Source organism: Pteronotus mesoamericanus, unplaced genomic scaffold, assembly GCF_021234165.1.
Source record: "Pteronotus mesoamericanus isolate MK-2021 breed Mesoamerican mustached bat unplaced genomic scaffold, CSHL_Meso_final contig_78, whole genome shotgun sequence".
In the NCBI taxonomy this organism is placed as follows: domain Eukaryota; kingdom Metazoa; phylum Chordata; class Mammalia; order Chiroptera; family Mormoopidae; genus Pteronotus; species Pteronotus mesoamericanus.
Genome location: NW_026555258.1, coordinates 6749934 through 6773447, shown reverse-complemented (window position 1 = coordinate 6773447; position 23514 = coordinate 6749934). Strand labels below are relative to the sequence as shown.

Here is a 23514-nt window from a genome sequence, read left to right as displayed (position 1 = left end):
CACATGGCGAGCTCCCAACATGATCAGCTTTTATGTCACTATGATTATTATTACTGTCGCCATTATCATGGCTTTGAGTATATGCAGGAGGAAAGCGGGGGGTGGAGCTTGAGCTCTCTAGTCTCTGCCAGCCCCTCTTCTCCGCCCCAGGGGTCCAACCTGTCCTTTCCCTGCTTTCCTTCCCCCCGTTAGAGTTGACTCTGGGGTGCCGCAGGAGTTGTGTGTCCGACTGGCGGAGTCAGATGTGCGGATTGTGGCCATTCACACCCAGACTCTGGAGCCCTCTGGGCACCAGTGCAAAGTGATGGCTCTGGGGCTGTGGGCTCAGGCGGGGCCTGTGGCAGCCCCAGCCCACTTGCAGGGTCCTTCACAGAAGGCTCTGGGGTGTCCAGCCTCAGTACCTAGCTTGGGTTGGGACTGTTTCCACTTTCACTGACGAGTGAGACCCTGGGGGCTCCCCGCCAGCGGCCCAGCTCACCAGAGCGAGGCGGCAGCATGCGGTCGGCTTGTGTAGACGAGCGTGTTTATGTGAAGGACACACCTCAATCCCGAGAGTGCTTATTTCACAGCCATAGTGGTGCAGGCAGTTATTTTTCTCATTAAGCTTTTGTCTATTTTCCAGGATGAACATAAATTCCCTTTTTAATCAGAAAAGACATGTTCTTTTAAACATTAAAAAAATAAGATAGTGTAGATAGGGAGGCAGTAAAGATCCCCCAATAAACATGAGGTTGGCCAGGGGGTCCCTGCTGGAGGAGACGGGGTGATGGGGGTGGCCCTGAGGGAAAGGCGGGTGGAGATACATGAGGGGGCAGAGCAGGAAGCCGAGGCTGGTCATTTAAGAGGCAGGGTGCCTGCAGGGAGGGACAGCTGGGGGCGGGGGCGGTGGGCAGCTGTTGGGGAAAACCAGGCACCAAGGAGGGGCCGGGCTGTGGGGGGCGCTGGCGCTGTGCTGAGGCTGGAAAGTGGGGGCTTGCGGCATCGGTGGACACCTCCAGCAGCCTCGGCAGCCCCTGCAGAGGCCGCGAGGTCCCGCCTCCTGGGACCGGTGCATGGACCGGGGTTTGATGGCCTGCGCCTGGCCAGTGAGGGGGGCTGGGGGCTGGGGGCACAAGGGAGACTGGGGTCCCCATGATCGAGCCCACAGAATACAGAAACTCTGACAGAAAAAAGGAGGGGAGAGGTGAAGTCAAGCTTGAGATTTTTGTGCCAAACTGAAATTCCTACTTACTCAATTTTCAAATATTTGGTAAGTTTTAGAGATCCCCCAGCCTGCAGCAGCAGAGCTGCCTCCCTGCCGGCCGACTTGCTTTCCTCGCTCACAAGCCACCCTGGGGGGTTTCCAGCCTTGGCCGCTCCGTGCCAACAGGCCGTCTGACTGCCGCCAGAAAGCCTCGTGTGATCTAGGGCTCGTGGTCCCAGGCTTCGATTTCATGGGCAAAGGGGCACTCCCACAGGCTGCCAACTTTTTTTTTTTTTTAATAGAGAATGAAGAAAATATAAACTGTCATCCTTATTTCCTAGAGGAAGGAACATTTTAGCACCACAATGTATTCTGAAATGTAATCTCAGAATAAAGGATATTTTATCCCAAGTAAGGACAATGGCAGCCTGTAGCTAACACTGTTTTTAAAAGCTTTTTTAAAAATGTAAGCTTGACATAAAATGCTTTGAATATAGAAAATTAAGACATAAAATTTTATTACGTTTTCCTCTTATTTGTAAGTGAATCTTTGATATGAATTTGTCATTTTGGAGCATGTGTTCAACAGCCCTTTCCGGGACTTGGCATTTTTCACAGTTGTTTGTTAGAAGCCCAGCCTCACACAGGTCTGTTGATGAAAATGGGCGTAACACTCGAAATGTGAGCGTCTTCTTTCGGAACATTCTGGGAGGAGTGGCCTCCTGCCGTTTCTCCAGCCTTTTCTCCTGCCTTCTCCCCAGGCACTGGGAAGTAAGTCAAGGTGGCTGGCAGGCCAGGTTTGGGGCTAGCAAAGGCTGCGGGCTCTCCGGCCCAGCAGCAAGAAATGCCCAGGGCCCAGGGCTCAGGGCTCAGTGTCCAAGGCCTGGTCACCTCACAGGGAGCAGGGGACGCACCCAAGAGGGGCTCGGGGCCAGTGAGTCTGTCCTTACTGACCTGCCCACGTGTAAGTTAAGAGACACGCTCTGAGAGCAGGAGTAGTATCCAACAGACGTGCGTGCGGCACCCTGCGCTACGCATGGTGCGTAAGACGGGCGACACCATGGAGGGCCTGGGCTGCCAGGCTGGGTGGGCTGACCGAGTTTTGCGGGGAAGGCTGATGGGGCAGGCACTCTGGGGGCCGTGGGAGGGCGGGCATGTCTAGAGGGAAGCAGGAGTGGGGAGCTCCTGGAGGCACTCCAGGGAGCCACCGGCAGGCCAGGTGAGGTCAGCAAAGCCCTGGCTCCGTCAGTGGAGGGCCGCAAGGTTCGGGACTCCTGACTGTAGATGAGAACCCTGAGCCACTGCAGGCTCACCTGAATTTCACATGCCCTCACAGTGGGTAGCCAATTAAATAACTGGGAAGAGGGGGGACATGAAGTTGCCTGGTGTTTGAATATAGAATATTACGACATAAAATTTTATTACTGTTTTACCTTATTTGTAAGTGTATCTTTGGTATGGATTTGTCATTTTGGAGCAAGTGTTCTACAGTGCATTCCAGGACTTGGCGTTTTTCCCAGTTGTTTGTTAGAAGTCGAGCCTCACAGAGGTCTGTTGATGAAAATGGGCATAATTTCATTATACACTGAAGTTTTCACTATTTTACATATATTTATATATGTGTGTAAACATATTTATGTATATATTTACATAATATAGGATATATATTTGTTACTACTTTGGTGAGAAACTTAAATCTGACAGTTAATATCAGTGATTAGAATCAAGTTTTCTCTTGCTTAAATACATTCTCTTTTAAAAATGCACAAACACCTGCATAACACTGCTGCGAATTTTGTAAGCACTTTAAATCCTACCATTTCAGCACTTAATGTTTCCTTATATTTATTCCCCTATTTTTGTCATATAGTTTATTTTAATTTCCTTAGCTACTTCCCTATTATTTGACATTCGAATGTTTTTAATATTTGTTGTTTTGTTTTGTTTCTAACCATTGTAGATTCCCCGTCAACGAATAGCTTTATGTGCACAATGTTTTCCCCTTCTTTTCCATTTATTTCCTCAGGAAAGTTCCCAGGAGTGGGACTACCAGCAGTTTCCTGACCTGGGAACCCCTCCTGCTTTCCAGAGGGGCTGTGCCGCCTTGCCCCGCTGCCGACGGTGTCTGGGGTTTCCCCTTCCGCCACAGCCTTGCTGGCTTTCAGCTTTGGCCTTATGGTCTTATTTTAAATTTAATGATGTAATGGGTTTTAAATGAGAGCTTGTATTTATTAATTCACGTTTCTCCATCCACCCCATTTCTCTGCTCAGGGCCCCTGTACTCCCTCCCCGTTTGCCACGCATGGCTTCACTGCTCTCTACCCAGGCATTAAGCTCAAAGGAATGAATGAATGATTGTTGGGGCTGGACGTTCTTCCTTGTTTGTGCGGGAACTACCTCAATAGGTTTCAAAGGAAAGACAGTGGAAAGATGTTTAAACTATAAATAGATTTGGTGATACCTCTTATTTGTTCAAGGTGGTCCCAGTAATGAATGCAGACTCTGTGCTTCTGGGAGTATGTTTATGTCTGCTTTGAATTCTAGAAGACACCAGAGTTAGAACGTTAGTGCATAATGTATAATTTAAGTTGGAGATGAAAAAGTCCCCATCAGAAACAACCCCTTCTTTCTAGGCGTCCCGTAATTACCAAGGCAGAGGTCTCCGGGTAGGGACGGGACTCCCAGCAGGAGAGTGTCGGAAGGAAACGAAGGCCAGCCTCGCCCTCTCCTCCTGGCACTTGGGGAGTCAGCCTCAAGAGCAACATAAGATGGGACAATCTGGGACGGGCCCCAGATCCCTCCTGGTGTCATCTCTGATGTCGGTTGAAGCACTGGGCTGTTTGCCTTATTGCTTCTGTGCCAAAACTGAGGGTCAGAAGAGCTGAGGGGCTGTTCAGAGGCCACTGAGAGCAGGTCAGTGGCAGAGTTGGCCCTCCCCACAGACCATCTTGCTCTGGAGCCCCTACCCTAATGGCACCAAGGGGGACTGCTTCCCAGGCTGGCCTCTAGGGGGCATAATCCTGGAGCAGCTGCTGCCTGAGACGGCGGCAGGCCTCTTGCCACCAAGCCCAGCCCATCCGTGCTGGTCGGCAGTGGTGTCTTATTGTTCAAGCTGAGAAATCTCAGGGGGCTGTGTCCCAAGGTTCACAGCTGAGGCAATGCTGACTCCAGAGTGGACGCCTCTCCTGAAGGAAGCACTTGGCTCTGGTGGCCTTAGCCCAGGGATGTGGCTGAGCCAGGGCCCTTGAGCCAGTTGGAGTGAGATTTGGTGGGGCTTAAACCAGACTCCATCTGAGCTCTTGGTAATCCACTTGGAACTAAGTTCTGTTCTGGCCCAGAGATGTTTCCGCTCCCAAGAAGGACATCTGCCCCCTCTGAGGGCAGAGTTTATGGCCCAGCCCTCCGGGCCTGGGCTGAGGATCTCAAAGGGCAGAGACCACAGAACTCACTCAGCTCGTGGCATGAAACAGAAAGGAGAGATTCACAACTGAAAGGCGATCCCTGCGGCCCACCCAGCCAAGGCCGGGAGGTTGAGAGAGCACAGTTTGGGACCAGCCAGACCTGGATTCAAATCTTGGCTTCTCAAACTACTGGCCAGGAGACCTTTGGAAAATCACCCTACTTTCCCGAGTCTCAGTTTTCCCACCTGGAATGATAGGGTAGTGATGCTTTCATTGAGGCCCTCTTGGCAGATGAGCTGAGAAGATGGGTCTAAGGCCCAGAGCACATGGCCTGGCTGAGGGTCCCCCTACAAACAGTAGTGCCCCATCCCAGCTCCCTTCTCAGGCTTCGCACACGCATGCGCTATCCTGCAGGACCGTGACAAGGAAGGACGAGGCAGGGCACGCCATGGGTCAGAGCCCAGACTACAGAGAGAGGCTGGGTGCAGTCAGGGCTCGGCCACGCACTCGCTGTGTGCTCTTAGACAAATACCTTGCCTCTCTGAGACTCACTTTCCTCTTCTGTAAACTGAGGGCTTCATGTGATTGTGCAGGTGCAGCTCTTAGCCCAGAGCCTGGCACACAGTAGGAGCTCCATGGCCACGGTCTGGGTTGCCTGCATTCGCTTGCCCAAGGCTCCCGCTCTCCCCCACCCCCACGCCCAGAGCCTCATTTGAGCTCCCGCCTCCCCGTTCCATCCCTGTGAATGGGGGTTTGGTGAGGGTAAGATTCAGGCCAGACCAGTCAGGAAACCCTGACAGAGGGAGAGGAGCAGGCTTCTGCCCAGAGCAGTGCCCGCTGCAGCCTGGGAAGTAGGACCTTTGCAAGTGCTCCTCCTCCACCGGTGCCCCAAGGCAGACTTTCCACTTCAGCTGAGATGAGCTTTTTCAGCTTCCAAACAGACCTTCTTACTGGGGTCCCCAGGCTCCCTCCCTGCACACAGCCCACCCACTCTGTCGTCAGCTGCACTCAGTGCGGCCCCTCCGCGGCTGAGCACAGGCTCCCGCCTTCTGGGTGCCCAGTGGTCAGGGAGTTGGCAGGAAGCACGGACATCCCACGCTGGACTTGATAGAATTGGCTCTCCTGTGCTATATTACAACCAGTCACCCAGTGGCCTTTCCACAGGGCCCCGCAGAACAGCGTTTGCCCTCAGAGCCCGCAGTGCCGTCCTGATCCCACACAGCCTGCAGAGCCCCGAGTGCTTGCCTCTGACCCAGCCGTTGGGGCGGCATCGGCGAGAGGCTCTGGCTTCACAAAATGCTGACGAGGGTGTGTGGCTAGAACTCATGTCATTGGTTCATAGCGCGCCCAGAAGCTAGCATCCTCTGCAGCCCTTGGTCCCTGATGGTGAAACAACCCCATACATTTATACAGAAAAAAATGTGCATTGACTAAATTATATGGCATCCAAAATCATATATCAAATCTCTTGGGTTTTGTATACTAAAGCACCGTAATTACTTGGGGACAATACTTTTCTTCTTAAAAAAAAACAAAGCAATTGATAAGTGACCAGATGTCTGCTGACATTCCGTGAGTAAACAGTGCTTCCTGCCTTCGAGAAGCCCCTCCCCCACAGGAAAGCTGTTGGGCCGCAAGCAGTGGCCATAACCTCTGTCCAGTGCAAAGTCAGGCTCAGAGCAGAGACAAAGTGGCTCCTGCAACTCTCTTGGAGGGGTGCGGTCCCTTTTGAGTCTTGTGGGATGTTTTGCCTTTTGTGTTTTGCCTGGATCTTTGCAAGATTTATTTTTTCTTAAATTCCAACATTTCTCCATGGTCTGTCTTTCCTGGGAGCCCGTACGCAGTCCTTGGGTCAGCCCTTCCCTGGGCCAGCTTGCTGCTCTCAGGCCCCCGCCCTTTGCATGCTTTCTTCCCTCGCCCTTCCCCTTGGCTTCGGGGGAGACCGGCCAAGCTGGCCCTCACATCGACAACATGAGTTTCCAAGGCACCCGTTGCACTCGTTGCTGCCTCTGAGGTTAATTTTTTTTATTCTTCTGCTATGTTTTTTACTTTCCTTTTGTTTTCTTACATTATGCATCTCTTGTCTCCTTGTGGTTTCGCTTCTCTCTTATCACAGCCTCGTCGTCTTGTACTGAGTCTGAAACTTTCCTCCAGACCCTGGAACAGACCGAGGAGGTGTCTTCTCATGTCGCAGCCCCTGCTGCGTGCAGCCAGGGCCCCATTCTCTGGCTATAATTTTCCACGTGTTCTTGTTGGGTTTCCTTTCCTCTGAATGTTTTCTTGCACAAGGTCAAATTTATCATTTTTGCTGTTTATCAACAGGCAGAGCATTTGGGTTTCCCTTTGGACACACTCCAGTCCTTCCGTGGGAGTGGCAGTCTGCACGTGGATGTGAGGAGATAGAGGGAAAGGGCCAGTGGAGCGTCCCTGAGTCTGGGGACAGGGCCCAGGAGGGATAGATTGTCTCCATTTCAAAAGACAAGGTCTAAATTTGCTCAATTTCTATCAGCTCCTGTCTATAGTAATTTCCATTTCTTCCTGGACTGCAGCAATAAGGCTGTCTTATCTGTCTCAGTTGGTGATATGTGTTTCATCTTTTTTTTTTTTTTTCTCTAGTCAGAAAAATTTTAGTGATAAGTCAGGGGACGCTTTGTGTGGGCTATCTTGTCTCTTCTGGAAGGTTTCCAGAAACAAACAGGCACCCCCACCATTTCTTAAAGGTTTTTTTCTCAAGTAACTCCATCAAGTGCCCGCTTTATCCAGATGCTATGCCAGTCTCTTTCCTGGGTGCTGTCTCTCTTCGTCTTCAGCCCGGCCTGCCGAGAGTGTCACAGGCGCTGCCTCTGTTCCCAGCTGAAGAAAGCAGTTGAAGACCTCACCCAGGGTCACGCTGAACAAATAGGAGACAGTGCCAGAGTTTGAACACAGATGTCTCAAGTTTTAATATTTTTTCTCTTCTGTATATATTAAGCTATAAATATTGCATACCACATGGCAGATAAGAGTGTGGTCCCTAAAGCCAGATGTCCTGAGCCCAGGTCCTGCCTCTCCCCCGTATGCAGGTTACTTAACACCTCTGGAGCTGAGCGGCCAGGGCAGGGAGAGCAGACCGGTGAACCCCACGGGCGTTGAAGACATGACCAACCCATTTCTGTCTCACAGGCCACTGGTTCCCCTGGGGTCTCTCACTGGCATCTGAGGATAATTCTCCAAAGTCAGCATGTACTAGAGGTTTACATTTTAGCAGCTGTGTGCCTGTGTCACTGTTCATGTAGTCGATGCCTCTCTTGAACGCCTCTGCTAGCCAGGGCACCTCCAGGGGCTGCTTCTCCTCCACACCCCTGTGTCTAGAACGTGGGAGGCACTCAGTGAGTGCCGGTAGCACTGATAGCCTTTCATAACGATGGTGGACATCACCAAGTTGGCTGGTCCCTAAGCACATCCCCCTGTGACCTTGCACCTCCCTTCTCCCCACAGTGACCTGCCACCTTCCTTCGTGCTCCTTGCCACCTCTCATTGGTCTGCAGACATGTTTCCTTGCCACTCTGCCCTCTCTCTCCCCTCAAAAAGCATCGCATGGTGGTATAACCAGGAGCGTCCTAATGAGGGTCGTGTTGACCCCAAAGCCTGCTGGGACGGCAATGAGCTGGGAAGAAGGGAAGGAGCCAGGGCAGAGTAAAATTGGTGCTGGAGAACCAACCAGAGTAGAAGACTGCGTGTCAAGGACGTGACCAGGAGCCCAAAGTCCAGAGGCCAAGTTTCTTGAATCACTTCTCAAGGGAGCTGAGCCTAGTGGGTGGGGAGAGGCAGCACAAGAATAAGTGTGAGTGGGCCTTGCAGTCTGAAGTATGGCCCCGGCCAGGGACCTGGCTCCCCTTTTCCCTTCCCCAGCCCGCCCACAGGCACACCACCAGACCAGCAACGGTCCCCTGCTGGTGGGGCTGAGCGCCCTCCTGCCCTGTGAGATTGGTCCACAGGCTCAGTGGGAGTAACCCCCGCCATCCCTCCGCAGGCCGTGGAGTAGGGCCAGTTGGGTCTGGCTGGGCCGAGCGCCTCCTGTGCACAGTGTGTCCTGGAGAAGGGCAGAGCCCGCAGATGTGGCCCCCACTGTGCAGCATGAGGAGCCCCTGGTCCCCGAACATGGGTTACTAAGACAGCCCGGCAGGGACTTGCATCCCCTCGTCTCTACTGAGCAAGGCAGGGAAGAGCGAACACCTGACCCGAAACTGCAAATCCATTAGTAGTCAGATGGCTCCTCCCTCCAGCAAAGCCCAAAAGGAGACTTTCTGTATATCATTTCAGCAAAGTCAAAAAAGAATTTGCTTTAAGAAAGTAAACATCATTTGGATTTAGTTAACTCTCCAAAAATCTGTTGCTTGTTTTCCAGAAAATGCAGGATTTGGTGACTGAGGTTTAGAATGTAGTGTTTTGTTATACAGTTTCCATTGAGTAAGGACCAAATCTGACAGTTTTGCCTTTGCCTCCGTTATTTTTTGTTACCCTTAAAGACTAGATGAAGTGTGGTCACAGACACGTGAGTGCATTTGTGGAAGTGGAAAATACTTCGGTGATTGAAGCGGCCGGCCATGAGCTCACTCTCTGGCCGGGATCCTGGTGGCCTCGGACGTCCAGGGAGCCTTTCTGTGCACAGTAGCGAATCTGTGAGCCAGGGTTGGAAAGACAAGCGCAGAGTGTTTTCCTTGGCACGTGGGTAGCCTCAATTCTACCCAATGTGAGGCAGGTTTCTGAAGCTTTCACTGGGGGAATCATCTTGCATTTCCTCTTGGTGACGTCAGCTGCTCTGGAAGCCCTTCATAGCACTCAGAGAAATGTGGGTATGTAGCTTGGAGACAGCGGAACACAGGGCTGACCCAGTCAGGGGCGGAGGAGCGAGGTGCCGGGCAGCTCCAGGTACTCTCCTCCCCCGCGCAGATGAATTTCAGAAGCCAGGTCGAAGAGTCATGTGGGGGCAAGTAAAGATTCCCCACCGGGTCCTGTCGTCCCCCATACTTCAGACTGCATTCACTTCCTGAGCCCATCCCGTGTGCCAGGCTCGGTGCTGGGCCCTTGAGAATGCAGAGATGGATATGACACAGCCCTTGCCCCCGAGGAGTGTGTGACAAATGCTGTCACCAAGGAAAGGACACCTGCTCTAAGTGCCCAGGAGGGACCAGCTAGCAGCTGGAGGAGGAGGAGGAGGAGGAGATCGAGGGGGCCAGGGGAGTAAATGCCTCTGCCAAGCTGGGAGCCACGAAGCAGAGGGCTCGTGCAGGGACTGCAAGGGGCCCACACGGCCGGAGTGTCTTGTGAGAGACAGAAGAGGCCGGAGAAGAGGCCGGAAATGCCGGCGTGGGCGGAACCCAGAAGGCCAGGAGCCCTTGCCCCCTGGGTTGGAAAGTCGTCGGGTAGTTTTAAGCTGAGGAAGGCCACAGTCTAACTGGGTCTTAGAAAGAACATAGGGTGCAGGATGGATTGGAAGTGGAGACCACAGACAAGGAGGAGCCAGAGGATAATGGAGTGTTAACAATGGCCTGTAGACTCTGAGGCAGTTGGTGAAAGTTGGTGGCCTTTAAATCGTAACCTAAAGACCAAGTCTTCAACAGGAGCTAGGAATGTTTGGAAAATTCACTTACATAAAATACTGCTTCCCTTTTCTCTGCTCAAAAAGTGTTTCTTCTTCAATAGTGAGAAGGAAAGAAGAAAAGGGAAGGAGGCAGGGAAGGAAGATCTCGCTCTGTTATATTTATAAAAGTAGTACACATTCATAGCTGAAGGATGAATTAATATAAAATTATATAAAGTGGAAAATAACCCTAAAATTCTATCCCTAAAGATGGCTACCATTAACAGATTGTGCAATATATTCCATCTCTCTCTCTCTTTCTCTCTCTCTCTCATGTGCATATAAAATCATACCTGATTTTTTTCTTAAAAACAACACATGATGGATATCTTTTCATGTCGGTTCTTAGAAATGTATTTTAGCCTTTTAATAGCTGTATCCTATTCCTCCGCTTGTGTAAAAGATCATTTATCCAAACCACACAATTTTTCACAATTATACATTACAAACAATGGTGCAATGAACATTCCTTGTTTATTTTGCCAGTTTGTAGGAATATTGCTAAAGAATAACTTTCTAGAGGTGGGATTGCTGGATCCTGGAAAATACATGTTAGAAATTGTTGGCAGATAGTGCCAAATTCTGCCCCTCAGAATCTCTATCACTTTGTATTCCCGCCGGCCTCGTGTAAGGGCCGCTGTTCCCGAGCACTCGCGGCCACAGCGAGTGTTATCAACCTTTTTGGCCTTTGCCAGTATAAATGGCAAAAAACCAAATTTGTTTTACTTATTATTAGTGAGGCTTGGGCATCTTTGACATCTTTATTGATCACCTTCTGTGACATTATTTGCTTTTATTGCAGGAGATCTTTTTATATTAGAACTATTGACTGTCTTTAAATTGCAAATATTTTTCCCATTTTGACATTTGTCTTTCAGTTTGGTGGAAGGTATTTTCTTTGATCTTGCAGAAGTATGCAAGTGTTCTTTCATGGCTTGAGTTTCACTTTACACTTTAGCCTTTGTGTTCCCCGTGGTTATAAAAATATTGTCCTTTGTTTTATTCAAGTGCTCTTCTTACCATTGAGATTTCAGTCCTGAATCCATCTGGAATTTATTCTGCTTTAAAGAATAAAGTAGACACCCAGCTTTATACAGGGTCCGGGGGAAGGGACGCGTGCTTGAGCATGGTTGGCGGGGTAGTAATATGGGTGTAATAGTTGACAGTTTTAATTTGAACATTTTGCCTAAAATGTCATACGGTGTGCTTGAGCGTGATATTGTTATGTTACAGAATTCGATGGTTATGATTTGTAATAAAAGATTTTGTAATAAAAAAGGGATGTCATTTGTGCTGGGCCCTGTATTTTCCTAAATAGATAACCATTTGTCCCAATACTATTTATTGAAGGACCCACCCTTTTCCTATTGATTTAAATTGTCCCTCTGTCTTTCACTAAATTTTCATGCCTGCATTTCTTACTCAGTGCCATTGATTTATTTGTCTAATTTTGTAGCCATGCCATACTGCTTAATGACTACAGCTTTGTAGCGCATTTTTACAAGTCCCTTTCTTCGTTCTTCTTTTCAAAAATGTTTTATTTCAAGTATTTACTCCTCTAGGTGAACTCTGAAATCAATTTTGGAATTATATAAATTATATACATTAATTGGGACGAGCCCCCTTTGTCATTTTTCTTTTCAAAAATGCTCTCTTTTCATACCAGGTGGACTTTGGAATCCATTTGGAATCATATGAAATTCATATATTAATTAGGCAATAATTGACATCCTTATTATGCTCTGGCTTCTCATCTAAAAATATCATATATTTTCTCATTTGTTTACATCTTCTTTCATATCTATCCTTAAGATATTTTTACTTTATGTGTTTTTATCTTAATTATCAAAGTGTTACATTCTCACTGTGACAATTAAAATACAGAGTTATAGAGAAAAGATTTATATTTGTATGAATTGTGCTTTTGTTTCATTAGATTCTTCAAAGATGAATTAAGCTCAGAATATTTGCTTATTTAATTTTAATAAATGTTATATAATTTTTTAATCAAATAAGTTTTATTCATATAGCTCTCACACATTTCTTTTTAAGTTTACTCCCAAGGGTTTTATAGTTTTGTTTTTATTGTATATGACCTCCTTAATTAATTAATTTATTTATTTTCATTTTCTGGTCGATAATTGCTGGTATATAAGAATGCTATTGATTCATATATATTTACTTTGAACTTAACTCTGTTCTTTAGTACTGATAGTTTTTCAGACCATCGTAGATTATTTAATTATATAACTAATATGATAACTAATTCTAACACTTGAGAATAATGGTAATATTATGTGTGTCTTTAATACTTATAACACATTTTTTTCTTGTCTTATCTCATTGTCTTGTATATCCAGAGTAGTGCTGAATGATAGCAGTATGTCAGGTGTTCTTGACTTCTTCCTAGTAATAGGGTTTCATTTTAACAACATTGTTTTAATTTTTTTGACCTGCATCCCTTATCACATTGAGAAAGACTGTTTCTAGCTCAGTGCTTTATCAGGAATGGATATTATTTATCAGTGACTTTAGCATCTCTCTCAAGATCATTTGTTGAAATATCATTGCACTCCTATAATCAACCTGTTTGCCTGTTTCTTTAACATACTACTAATTTGATTTGCTAATATTTTAAAACGCTGGATTCCATAAAACCATTTGGATATTTTTTAGTTATAGTATCTTTCTCAATGTTGTTAATATTTTCCTCTTTATTGGTAACTGGAAGGTTTTTTGCTTCTTCTTGGGACAATTTTGGGAAGATAGATTTTTCCAGTAAGCACCATTTCAGCTAGATTTTCAAATATGTTGACATAAGAAGTGCACATACCACCGTTTTCTCACCTCCTCCGTATTTGGGGTCATAGTTACTCTCTCATCCCTAACATTGTACATCTGTGGTTTTTTTTCTTTTTTCTTCATCATACATACCAAAGGAATTGTCTACTTTATTGACTTTGTGAAGAACCAACTTTCAGTTTTATTTATCACTTCATTATTTCCGCTTTTATATTTTATTTGTTTTCTTTGTTTTGCTTTTTTTTCTAGTTCTCTATAATGAATACTAAGTTCATTTCTTTTTTATTTTTCTTAATTATTAATATAAGCATTTGAGGCTATGGATTTTTCTCTGGGTAGTTATGTGGCTTTGACTGCATCCTAGATGTATGTAGTTTGTTATTTTAACTATAATTTCTTCTTTCATCCCTGAATTATTTGGAGTATTTTTTTCCTTCCCAAATGTTTCATTTTTAAAATTTGTTTTTGCCTCTAGGGCAGGAGAGGAAGTGGAATTACTTTAGACCTACTAAAACCACATGCATTATGGATGTGGGAGGTACAATTTCCCCCAGGGGAAAAATGAGGGCTGTTTCCAAAAGAATTGGGAGTGGATGTTAAGCAGACAGAAGTACCAATTTCTTCTTACTATCAGTAGAGTTGTTGAAGGATTAAATGAGATAGTACATGCAATTTACTTAGCACAGTGTTCAGCACAAAACAAGCTGAATAATAATGACCAGATTAATACCATCTCCTCATGCCCTATCTTAGTGCTGATCAGAATACCAGCAAGTGCTATGTGGTCCCATAGCTCCCTAGGGGAACTTTTGCAAACAGTAGGTTACCCCATTGCACCTGTAGATGACCAGGTAGTCCCCACGGCGTGTGAGGATCTGTGGTTGTGTCCCCATTTCACCTCGGAGAGCAGGAAGACGCCTGACTCCCTCGGATCCCAGATTCTGGGCAAGCTGTGGGACTTTGTCCATGTGCTTTTGTGATTCATGAGACTCCACACCATGAAATAAGCAAGGCCATGTGCTTGTCAAGAAACATGGTCTCTGACCACCTGACATGTGACTGCCCCGGCCTGCCCCCTTTCTGCAGATGTGGGAAGCATTTGGCTTGGTGTCCGTCAGCTTGCAGCACATTTCATACAAGGAATATTCTTTAAACAAGGATTTTTTCCTGCAGTTTGTGTTGTGCATGATTGATTTCAATTAGCGGGCACTTATTAATACTCCCAGTCCTCTGCATCTTGACAGGGGGCCTGAGTGGCCCACTGAGACCTCCCCTGCAGGAGATGGGATTGCTTTGTGCTCTCTTTAAAAACAACAACAACAACAACAACAACAAACCCTAATGAGCTGCTGCTTTGTTATTTCATTTGGAATTTATCAGGATGGCTTAGGTGATCAAACTGCACAAGCACAGTTTTGGGTGCCAGCACTCCTCCCTTCTGAAGTTTGAAAGTGATCTTTTCAAGGCAGAGCAGGAGAACATGGAACAAAGTCTTTTATCTCCAACTTTAAAAAAGAAAGCGGGAGAGAATGGAAAGCATAAGATGGAAATGTGGCATGTTTTTATGCTGTGCAGGGTTTTTTTTTCCCCTCAACACAGCAGAATTTTCCTTATTAAATAGATAGCTGTGTGAGAAAAACCAAAACCAGAGTCGGGATGGCAGTGAGGCGGGTGGCGAGGGGAGAAACAAGAGAGCAGTGAGTTTCTGGGCTTGTGGTGAAGCCCAGTGCCAGCCATGGGCTTAGGCTCTGGCAGGCTGAGAGCACCCAGCTTCAAGCGGGCTTTGCTCCGTGGAGCGCGGTGTCCCCCAGCCGAAGAGAAGGTGTCTGTTCAGGAGAGCACCTCCTTTGTCAGCCTGGCACACCCTCCTCGGGTCGGAGCGCCTTGTGGACAAACCCTGGTGGGGGGCCTGGCTCCACCGTCAGGAAGAGGGTTTGGCCACACGCCCCGGGGGCCGGGACCAGCCCAGCTGTGGAGGGCATCCACGGCAAAGCGAGCCGAGGTCTGCTCACCCCCACGGGCCCCGCTATGGCGGGCTGATTGGCACTTCTTCTGCCGCCATGGCAGTGACACCAGTCCCCGTGCAGGACGTGGCGGGCGGGAGCAGAGCAGTAGCATGTCCGGGTAGCTGTTCCTCTCAGAGGAGGCCCAGTCTGTGGGCAGGCAAGCCACGGGCTGCCAGCAGCGTCACGGGGGCGGGGCGGGGAGTGCAGGGCACAGCAGGAGTCCTCAGGCTCCCATCCCTGTGACCGGGGTCCTCATCCCTGTGCCAGCCAGTGACTCCTAGCTGCTAGCACCCAGCATGGATCTCTGTCCCAAGTCTTGGGAGTCAGGCAGGCCTGAATTCAAATCCTGCTCCCCCATTTGCAAGCTGTGTGACCTCAGACAAGTCACCTTACCTCTGCAAGCTTTTATTTCCTAATCTGTGAAGTGGGAAAATGAGATTACCTAAATGCCATGAGACAAACAAGGCCAGCCTTTCTTGTCACAGAGTGGCTGTTACTCTTGTGGTCATTTCCTCCAATGTGTCTGTACCTCCCAGCCTAGCCCCCATCTCTGGTACCACACACCCCATGGCAGCCAGGGCCAGTGGCTGGTCCAATTACTCTGCATTTTAACGAAGCCAGTGACACAGTTTCATTGGCCACAGTGACTCTGTATAAGTAGGAAGGGAGTGGAGACAGCCCAGCTGTGCTCTCCCAACCCGGATGGAAGCTCCTACCACTGGCCTGTCTGAGGTGGGTGGCCACCACATGGTCTGCATCTGGGTGCCACCCATGGTTATGGCAAACCCAGCCAGCGCAGCCCTCCCGGGAGCCTCGCCATGGAGCCAGGCCCGAGGTTAGCTTCGCTTCTTGGGCATCTCCGTGGCCCAGGCCCCGGGCCAGCGGACTCCGCACGACCACTGTTGTTACTCCCGGTCACAGTCAAGGAAACCAAGGCCCTGGGGGGTGAAAAGGCTTGCCTGGGGCCACCCAGCATGGCTGAACTAGGCTTCCAGATCTCCTGGTTCCAAGCCCCACATTCTCCTGCTCACACCACAGCTGCCTGTCACGTGGCAGAGTCGGCAGGGCCCCCAGGCCTGGATGGGCGCACTGACGATGGGACCTGGACAGATGCACCATGACGGGTGCCAGGGAAGCGGTGGGAGGAAGTGGAAGACGTGGGAGGGGGAGATGGCCACGGCTCAGCCCTGTGTCTTCTTGGAGAGTGTTGACTCCAAAGGAGAAAGCAGGCCGGGGAGCTGTAGCCTGGAAACCTCTGGGCTCGGCTTGCCTCACCAGCCGCCAGGCACCAGACGACGGGCTGGGGCTAAAAATAAAATGACAACATGGCAGCCTGGACAGACCCTTGTTCGAATCCTGCCTCTGTCACTTCCCGGTTGTGCAGCCTCAGAGAAGTGAAGTGACTCTCGCAGCTTCAGTGTCTCACTCTGTAAAACAGATAAAACCTCCCTGACAACGCTGGTGCTGTTAGGACTCAATAACCCAGGCAACACTCCTAGCTTAGGACCTGGTGTGTAGTGCTCAGGTTTATTATCATCATCACCTAACTCTGTGTCTCTTTCCCCCACTACAAAATGAGAGTGATAATGTACTTCATTAGGTTATTGTATGGATGCAATAAAATATGGCTTCGTTCATGCTTTTCTTCTTGCAGCTCATGTTTACCAAGCAGCTCCCGTGTGCTCTGTTCCGGCCACTGGGGACTGAGCTCCTGGAGCAAGACACATTTCCTACTTGGAGGGGCTTTGAGTCTGATGAGGAAATCAGACGTTAAATGCATGAGTGATACAAATAAGTACACAATTACAATTGTGGTCAGTGCTAACCCTGTACAGGGCTTAGCTCAGCACTGGCACAGTACAAGTGGGAGGTGGCTATTTTTATGACTTCATTATGGTTTAGGCTTTTAAATATTTCCAGTTATAGGCTAATAATACTGAAAAGATTTCCCTGGATTTGTGCAGTATTAACTGTGGAAGATTTGCTGCTTTTGGAGTTTTTATTATGGGAGTGAAAGACTTTATATGGCAGTTGTGTCCAGGCATTGCCGCAGATCAAGGTCTCTCCCGGTCACCAGAGCCAGGAGGCCTCCTCTGCAAGGTCCCCTCAGTCCTCAGCATACCATGGCCTTGGCCTGTATTCTCCCGCCCTGGGGAATAGACAGGTGTTGGAATCTGCACATTTTGAGGAGGTGGGCAATGAACACTGCAACAGTGGCATTTGCTCTTATGAAGTAGTGAGCTCCCTGTGCTCCCAGGGTGCAAGCAGGGGCTGGGCAGTGGAAATGATGTGCTGGCACCTGCAAAGGTGAGCTCCCCCTGACCTCTATGTGCAGAGCCAGGGACCTCAGAGGAAGCAGAGGGGCCAGCACCCGCCCTCACAGGACGGATTAGGGCAAGGCTTCCATGCTGGGAGCGTTGTTTGAGAACAGGCAATTCCTGGTGTGTTTCTGATGGCCGGTGAGTGGGTGGGAGCATTGGGCTGGAGCCAAACAGACCTGAATTCAAATCCTGCACACTCACTGTGAGACCGCAGGCAGGTTTCTTCCTGTGTCTGAGCTTTCCTTTTCTCTCTAATCCTCTTGGGGTTGGTGGGAGGATCAGAGGAGGTGAGATGGGTAAGTTTCCAGCTTGCGATAAATCCCTGGGAGGCATCAGTCTCTCTCCTTCCCTGTCCTGCTCTTCACTGTCTGCTCCTGGGCTGCGCGTTCACTCAGCCACTCCGAGGCAGCTGGGTTCAAGTCTGCACCACGCTCTTACCTGGAACAAAGCTGTCCAGGGCCCCTTACCCCATTACCTCCTGCCTAACGCCAGAGGATAGGTTCTGTTGTGGGTGAAGCGGTGATGGGATTTCCAGGATTTCCACAGCTGAATCCTTGGGGAAGTAACTGAGTTACATTTTTAAGAGGAGAGAGGAAAAACAAGGTCAAGAGAAAGAATAAATTTGTGGATCTGAACCTACCGAACTTCGAGCTTCTATACAGGGGAAATTATTTCTAATTACTGAAATTTTGGAAACATGATGCCACTAGAAAGAATGGATGTGGAAGTGGTTCCTATGAGAAGTATCAGCATATGTTTCTGTGATTTAACGGTTTCCCGTAACGATGTGTAGCTATTTTAAAAGCAGAAGGATGAGTCACGGCGGCGGCAGCAGCAGCGACGGCGGCAGCCTGCCGCCATGGCAGGAGTGTCCTCTGGGGAGGCAGGCTCGGTCCCGCTCCCACCGCGCTGACCAGCTGTGTGGCCTGGAGCTAGTTACCCACATCCCTCCGCATTTCCCTTTCCTCCTCCGTAAAATGGGGCATCATAAAGATAAATAACACAATGAATGTATAGATCAGCACACTGCTCACTTATCCATGCAAAAAATCCACACCTTTTAATTACCTGGTTAATTACATTTGTAATAATTATTAGTAGTTTAACAGTAAACTTTTAAGGCTGTAAATGTTCCTCTAATTGCCACTTTAGTCTCATGCCATAAATTGTTAACATGTAGTGCAATTATGGTCATTGCCTTTAAGTAGACTTTTCATTTTAGATTTTTGTTTTCCTTTGGTCTGAGAGTTGTGAATGTGTGTATGTGTGCACGTGTGTGTTTTTCAAATAGTTAGGCTTTTAAAAAATATTTATTGTGAAATCCTACATGTACTATCAGGCCAAAGAAGATGGATAATTTATTTTTTGAAACATATTAAACTTTTCTTCACAGTGTAGTATATAATCAATTTTTGTAAATTCCAAGGGTATTGTGAAAGAATTACATTTTCATTTATGGAATACCAAGCTTGTTGATTTTACTCAAACACTATATTCATATGTGCACAAATACATACATGTATCTGTATATCTATGTGTGTGTGTATTTTTGTATGCACACACACACTCAAATTTTGGAAGAGACATGCCAAAGGCTCACTGTATGGTTATGTCTTTTTTGAATTCGCTTTTTGTTTCTGGCAGTTTTTTGCTTTGAACATTTCGATTCAGTGTTGCTTTTTGCATTGAGATTTGTGGGCATTAGATCTTCTCAATCAAGTGTGTTGTTCACTAATAGCAATCACTTCTCTTTAACTTGTTCATTGTTTTCTGCCTTAAATTCTGCTTTACGTCGCTACCGCTGGTCAACCCCACCTATATTGTGGCTATAACAGCAGCACTCACAGAGGGCGGCACGTCCAGCGAGTATGGCCCTATGGCAGGCGGGCCAGTTGAGAGCCGTGAGAACATCACGCTGCATGGCCAGCCCTCCTCTCCCTCCCTGGCCAGGTAGCTTCTTCCGGATTCCCCTGGGCAATGCCATGAGGCCCTGCCGGGGCTCAACACTGGCCTGTCCTATCTATACTTTTCTGTCGCATGTCATTTTCTTATTAAGCACTCTCAGACGGATTCTCTGTTTAGCCTTAGCTTTTTATACCAAGGACTGTTGCTTTTTAAAATTTCTTCTTTTGTCCTTTAGGTAATTTATGATTTTGGGGTGTGTGTTTGTACAGATAGACACATAGACACATAGCTAAGTGAGTGAATGAAGAACTGAATTCAATCCAAATGGTGTTTTTCTGGACATGATACCTTAGACCTATTAAACTTCATCGGTTGGTGAGAAACTCAAGTATTCATTCATCTCTTTTATGTCTTGTTATTTTCCACATGGGTTACAAGAAAAAAAACCCTTGTTGCTGAAGAGTATATGAACCAGAAATGCTAAAATCTTACCAGTATTCATTTTGGTTGTCACTTAGATGTTTGATTTACAGTTGAACAATCTCTGTGAAAAATCAGTCAGGATTGGAATTGAAATCCAAGTACTATCTCAGTTTTCCATAAGTGGCCCTTTATATTTCTAGCAGAGCAGTTCTGTTTTGTGCTATTTTGTCTGATTAATGGTGAACACCCACCATCATTAAATATCTTCTTTACTTTTAGGGATCTATCTTCTGGATTTAATCTACATCGATTCTGCATATCCTGCCTCAGGCAGCATCATGGAAAACGAACAAAGATCCAATCAGATGAACAATATTCTCCGAATAATCGCCGATTTACAAGTTTCCTGCAGCTATGGTTAGTACCCCGGATTGTTGGAATCATGAAATGTTACGTCTCTGAAATTTGGGTCCTGTACCTTATCAGTGAGAAAGCTCTATCTTGAGCATCAAACATGTGCTAGATTTTTTAAGTAGATGTTTGATCTTCACAGGCTGTGCAAACTAGAAGTTACCATCTTTGAATTACAGGTGAGGAAACTGAGACTGGAAACAGGTTGGTCACTTGTCCATGATCACAGGTTGAGTGAGTGGCAGAGCCCAGGTCTGTCTGGTTCCCAAGCCATTCACTCATAAGCTTTATGGTCAGCTCCAGGGCAGCTCTCCCGCAGGCAGGTTCAGGGGCCCTGGCTCCTCCGCCTGTGGCCCTGCCATGTCCCTGGGCCCCTCCAGAGTTCCCCACTGAACCCTGCATCATGATGCAGGAATAGAGAGCATCACATAAGATCCAGTCTTATGGGCCAGCCTTGCGCCTGACACTCGTGACTTCTGCTGAGGAAGTCTGGGAAAGGGGATCTAGCTGTCTAGGGTCTAGAAGGAAAAGGGAATGACGTGGTAGACAACTTAGGCAGGATCTGCCATCCATGACCAGATCCCAAGGGTGACCGGGATGGGGGATGTCTGAAATGCATGGAGGAGAGGGGCCAAGGAGCTGGGCAGTCACAACAACAACGCTGCGTGGGCCATCCCCATGGCCATTCATTTCACCCAAAATGATGGCGGACTTTGGGTGTGGAGATCAGCTGAGACCAGGTGCCCAGCCCCTCCAGGAACCGACATGAATGGCCAGGGGCCAGTTGGGAGGTGTCATCAGTGAAGAGGAGAACGGGCGGCAGAGTTGCAGCTGTGTGCCTCCATGGAGCTGGTTTTTCACAAAAGGATAGGGGAGTAAAAGTCTCAAAGCAGCAAAGGGGACAAGACAGAAACCGATCCTACACCAGATGTGAGGACACTGGGTGTGAGCAAGCCTACGGGACACTGGGTGTGAGGAAATCAGCAGCCTCCACTTGGGAAGACCCCCTGGGAAGCCAGGGTGGCCTCACTACAAGGTGGGCTCACTGAAGCAAATGGCCTGCACATAAGCACCCCAACGAGAGGTGGGGCGAGGTGTCAGCACTTCCACACCAATTGTCCTCTGACCAGACTAGCAGGGAGGGGACTGCGTTCCCAGTGCAGTCCTTGCCCACTGAGGCCCTTTCCACTGATACGTACATGTCCTGCTGTCCTCCACTCACTGTCCTGCTGGCCGGCAGAGCAATTTCAGGCACAGCTTTGGGGTCAGACAGGCTAGGGCTCAAATCTCGGCTCTGCTTCTTGAAAAGTCACTTTCCCACCTCTAAGTCTGAGGCTTTCCCATCAGGAAATGTGTGGACATGATGCTTGCGGGGCCCTTGGCATGCCCGGACACGTCATTAGAGCTCAGCAAACGCTTGCCTTTAGCACCGGTGCCTGCTCCTGCACCCTCCCCATCACCAGCTGTGAGCAGCGGTGTTCTCTCCACCGCAGAGACGCAGAAACGAGAACTCTGAGACTCCAGAGAAACACACGGCCTGTTCGGAATCTCGCAGTTCAGGGGCAGAGCTGTCAGGTGCTCCTCACGTTACCGGGACGCACCCAGAAAGCGAGGGCCCTTCCCCACTCTCCTCCTGCTCTTCTTCCCAGCCTCAGGGACCTCCACGACCTCCAACTGCCGCCTTAGCTGTTCTGTCCCACCCTGTGGGGAACGGCAAAGAGGATCTTGCAGGGTGTTAGGCCCCCTCAGGAGTGCAGGAGCCATGAAGGTCTGCAGAGAGCAGCCGACATCAGCCGCTCCGGGAGACAGAGGCAGTGCAGTGTGACAGTCAAAACCCAGTTCTGCCGCTTCGCAGTGCCACGAGCTTCACAAGTTACCGTGACTTCTTCCTCTGTGAAATGGACATATTATGTCCCCCAAATGAGATAGCTGTGAAGGTTAAAGCAAACTGCTGCTAAGAGTCTCTCAGGACAGAGCCTGGCGCATAGCAGGCGCTCAAGCACCCAGGCCCATCCCTGCCTTCCCAGGATGCAGCCGCGCCAGCCCACGGGCCAGGCGCTTCAGCTGTGCAGGACCTGGGTGGGTTCCCCACACCAGGCTGAATGAGGTTATTCATTCATTCTTGCTTTCCTGTCAAACGGGCGGGCCAGCACTGGAGGCTTGTCAAATGACCTCAGCAGAAACCTGTTTTAGGACATAAACACCTGGCTGTGGTCTGTTCTGGAGGCCAGCTCTCACCAAAGATCCGTCTTTCCCTGACCAAAGAACCGTGGTGGCCTCGGGGTGTGGCTACTATGGCCCAGCCATCTGGGCGCACTCCGTGAGGGCAGAACCCAGGCCTGATGACCCCCCCGTGCCCAGTGCCCAGCATCTAATGCCAATATCAGTGATTCCTAATTTCTCATTTGGGACCTGGACATAGGAAAGACCGAAACCTCTGGGTTTTGTCCACCTTTTGCAGATCACCTCACAACCCTGCCCCACGTGCAGAAGTACCTGAAGTCCGTACGCTACATCGAGGAGCTCCAGAAGTTTGTGGAGGACGACAACTACAAGTGAGTGCCTGCTCTCTCCTGGCCCCAGCACACATAGCCTGTGCACAGAATGTGGCCTCTGACCCCACCGAGCCCCAGGCCCACCGGCCCCGCGGTTCGGAGGAAGGTATTTTGTGAGCCTCTCTGCTTGGCTCTCCCAGGTGGCATGGGCAGTGTGGATTTGGACACACTGGCCGTGCGAGGTGCAGGCTTGGCACTCCAGGCCTCACGGGTGATTCACAGCGCTGGCAGAGGGACAGCTCTCCAGCCGTATCTCCAGGCTGGGAAACAGTTCTCCAAGAGGCTGTTTCATGGACGGGGCAGCCCCCTGTGGTTCCAGCTTTCCGCAGGACACTCTCTGACTGGTACTGTCTGAGGCCCCATCTCCATCCCAAGCAGCCCCTATGGAGTAGAGCCAGGTCCCATGAAGACCCCTGGGGGCTCTTCGGCCTCATCTTCCACTCCCCCTGCTCCGGCTTTCGTTCTGTCTTCATTTGTGGCACATGGGAATTTATCAAGCCTTTCTGTGTATTGAGGGGGAGATAGAGGGTTTTTCATAACTACTCTACAATATTGATTGGACATCCTCTTCGCCCATTTTAAGCTTGACGTCAACCGTGAGCCTCAGTGCTCTTCCATACAACCGATATATCAGGGCAAGTCTCAACCATCTTGTGATTGAGCATGTATCCCCTAAATGTCAACTTTACGTGCATTCTTTTAAATCTCAGGTCATTTGTTGTGTCTGGCATACCATAATTCCTTTGTATCCTGCTAGGCAATATATTTACTTTAATCTCTTCCAGTTTTGGATCTGAAAGTTTGGTCAGCTTGATAACTCTTCATCTAAGTCACTGAAAACTGTAGAGAATGGTGATCACTGGAGACTCACCTCCAGGTCACCC

At 48.7% G+C, this 23514-nt stretch overlaps 1 protein-coding gene across 1 annotated transcript in view; it reads left to right on the top strand.

Annotated features, from left to right (window-relative positions):
• LOC129079261 (zinc finger and BTB domain-containing protein 34) overlaps positions 1 to 23514 on the top strand; it is a 265100-nt gene that overhangs the window by 198251 nt on the left and 43335 nt on the right. The window contains exons 9-10 of the mRNA XM_054584360.1: positions 19944 to 20081; positions 22537 to 22630. Of these exons, the coding sequence (XP_054440335.1) occupies positions 19944 to 20081; positions 22537 to 22630 (232 nt within the window). The remainder of the gene's footprint in view (positions 1 to 19943; positions 20082 to 22536; positions 22631 to 23514) is intronic.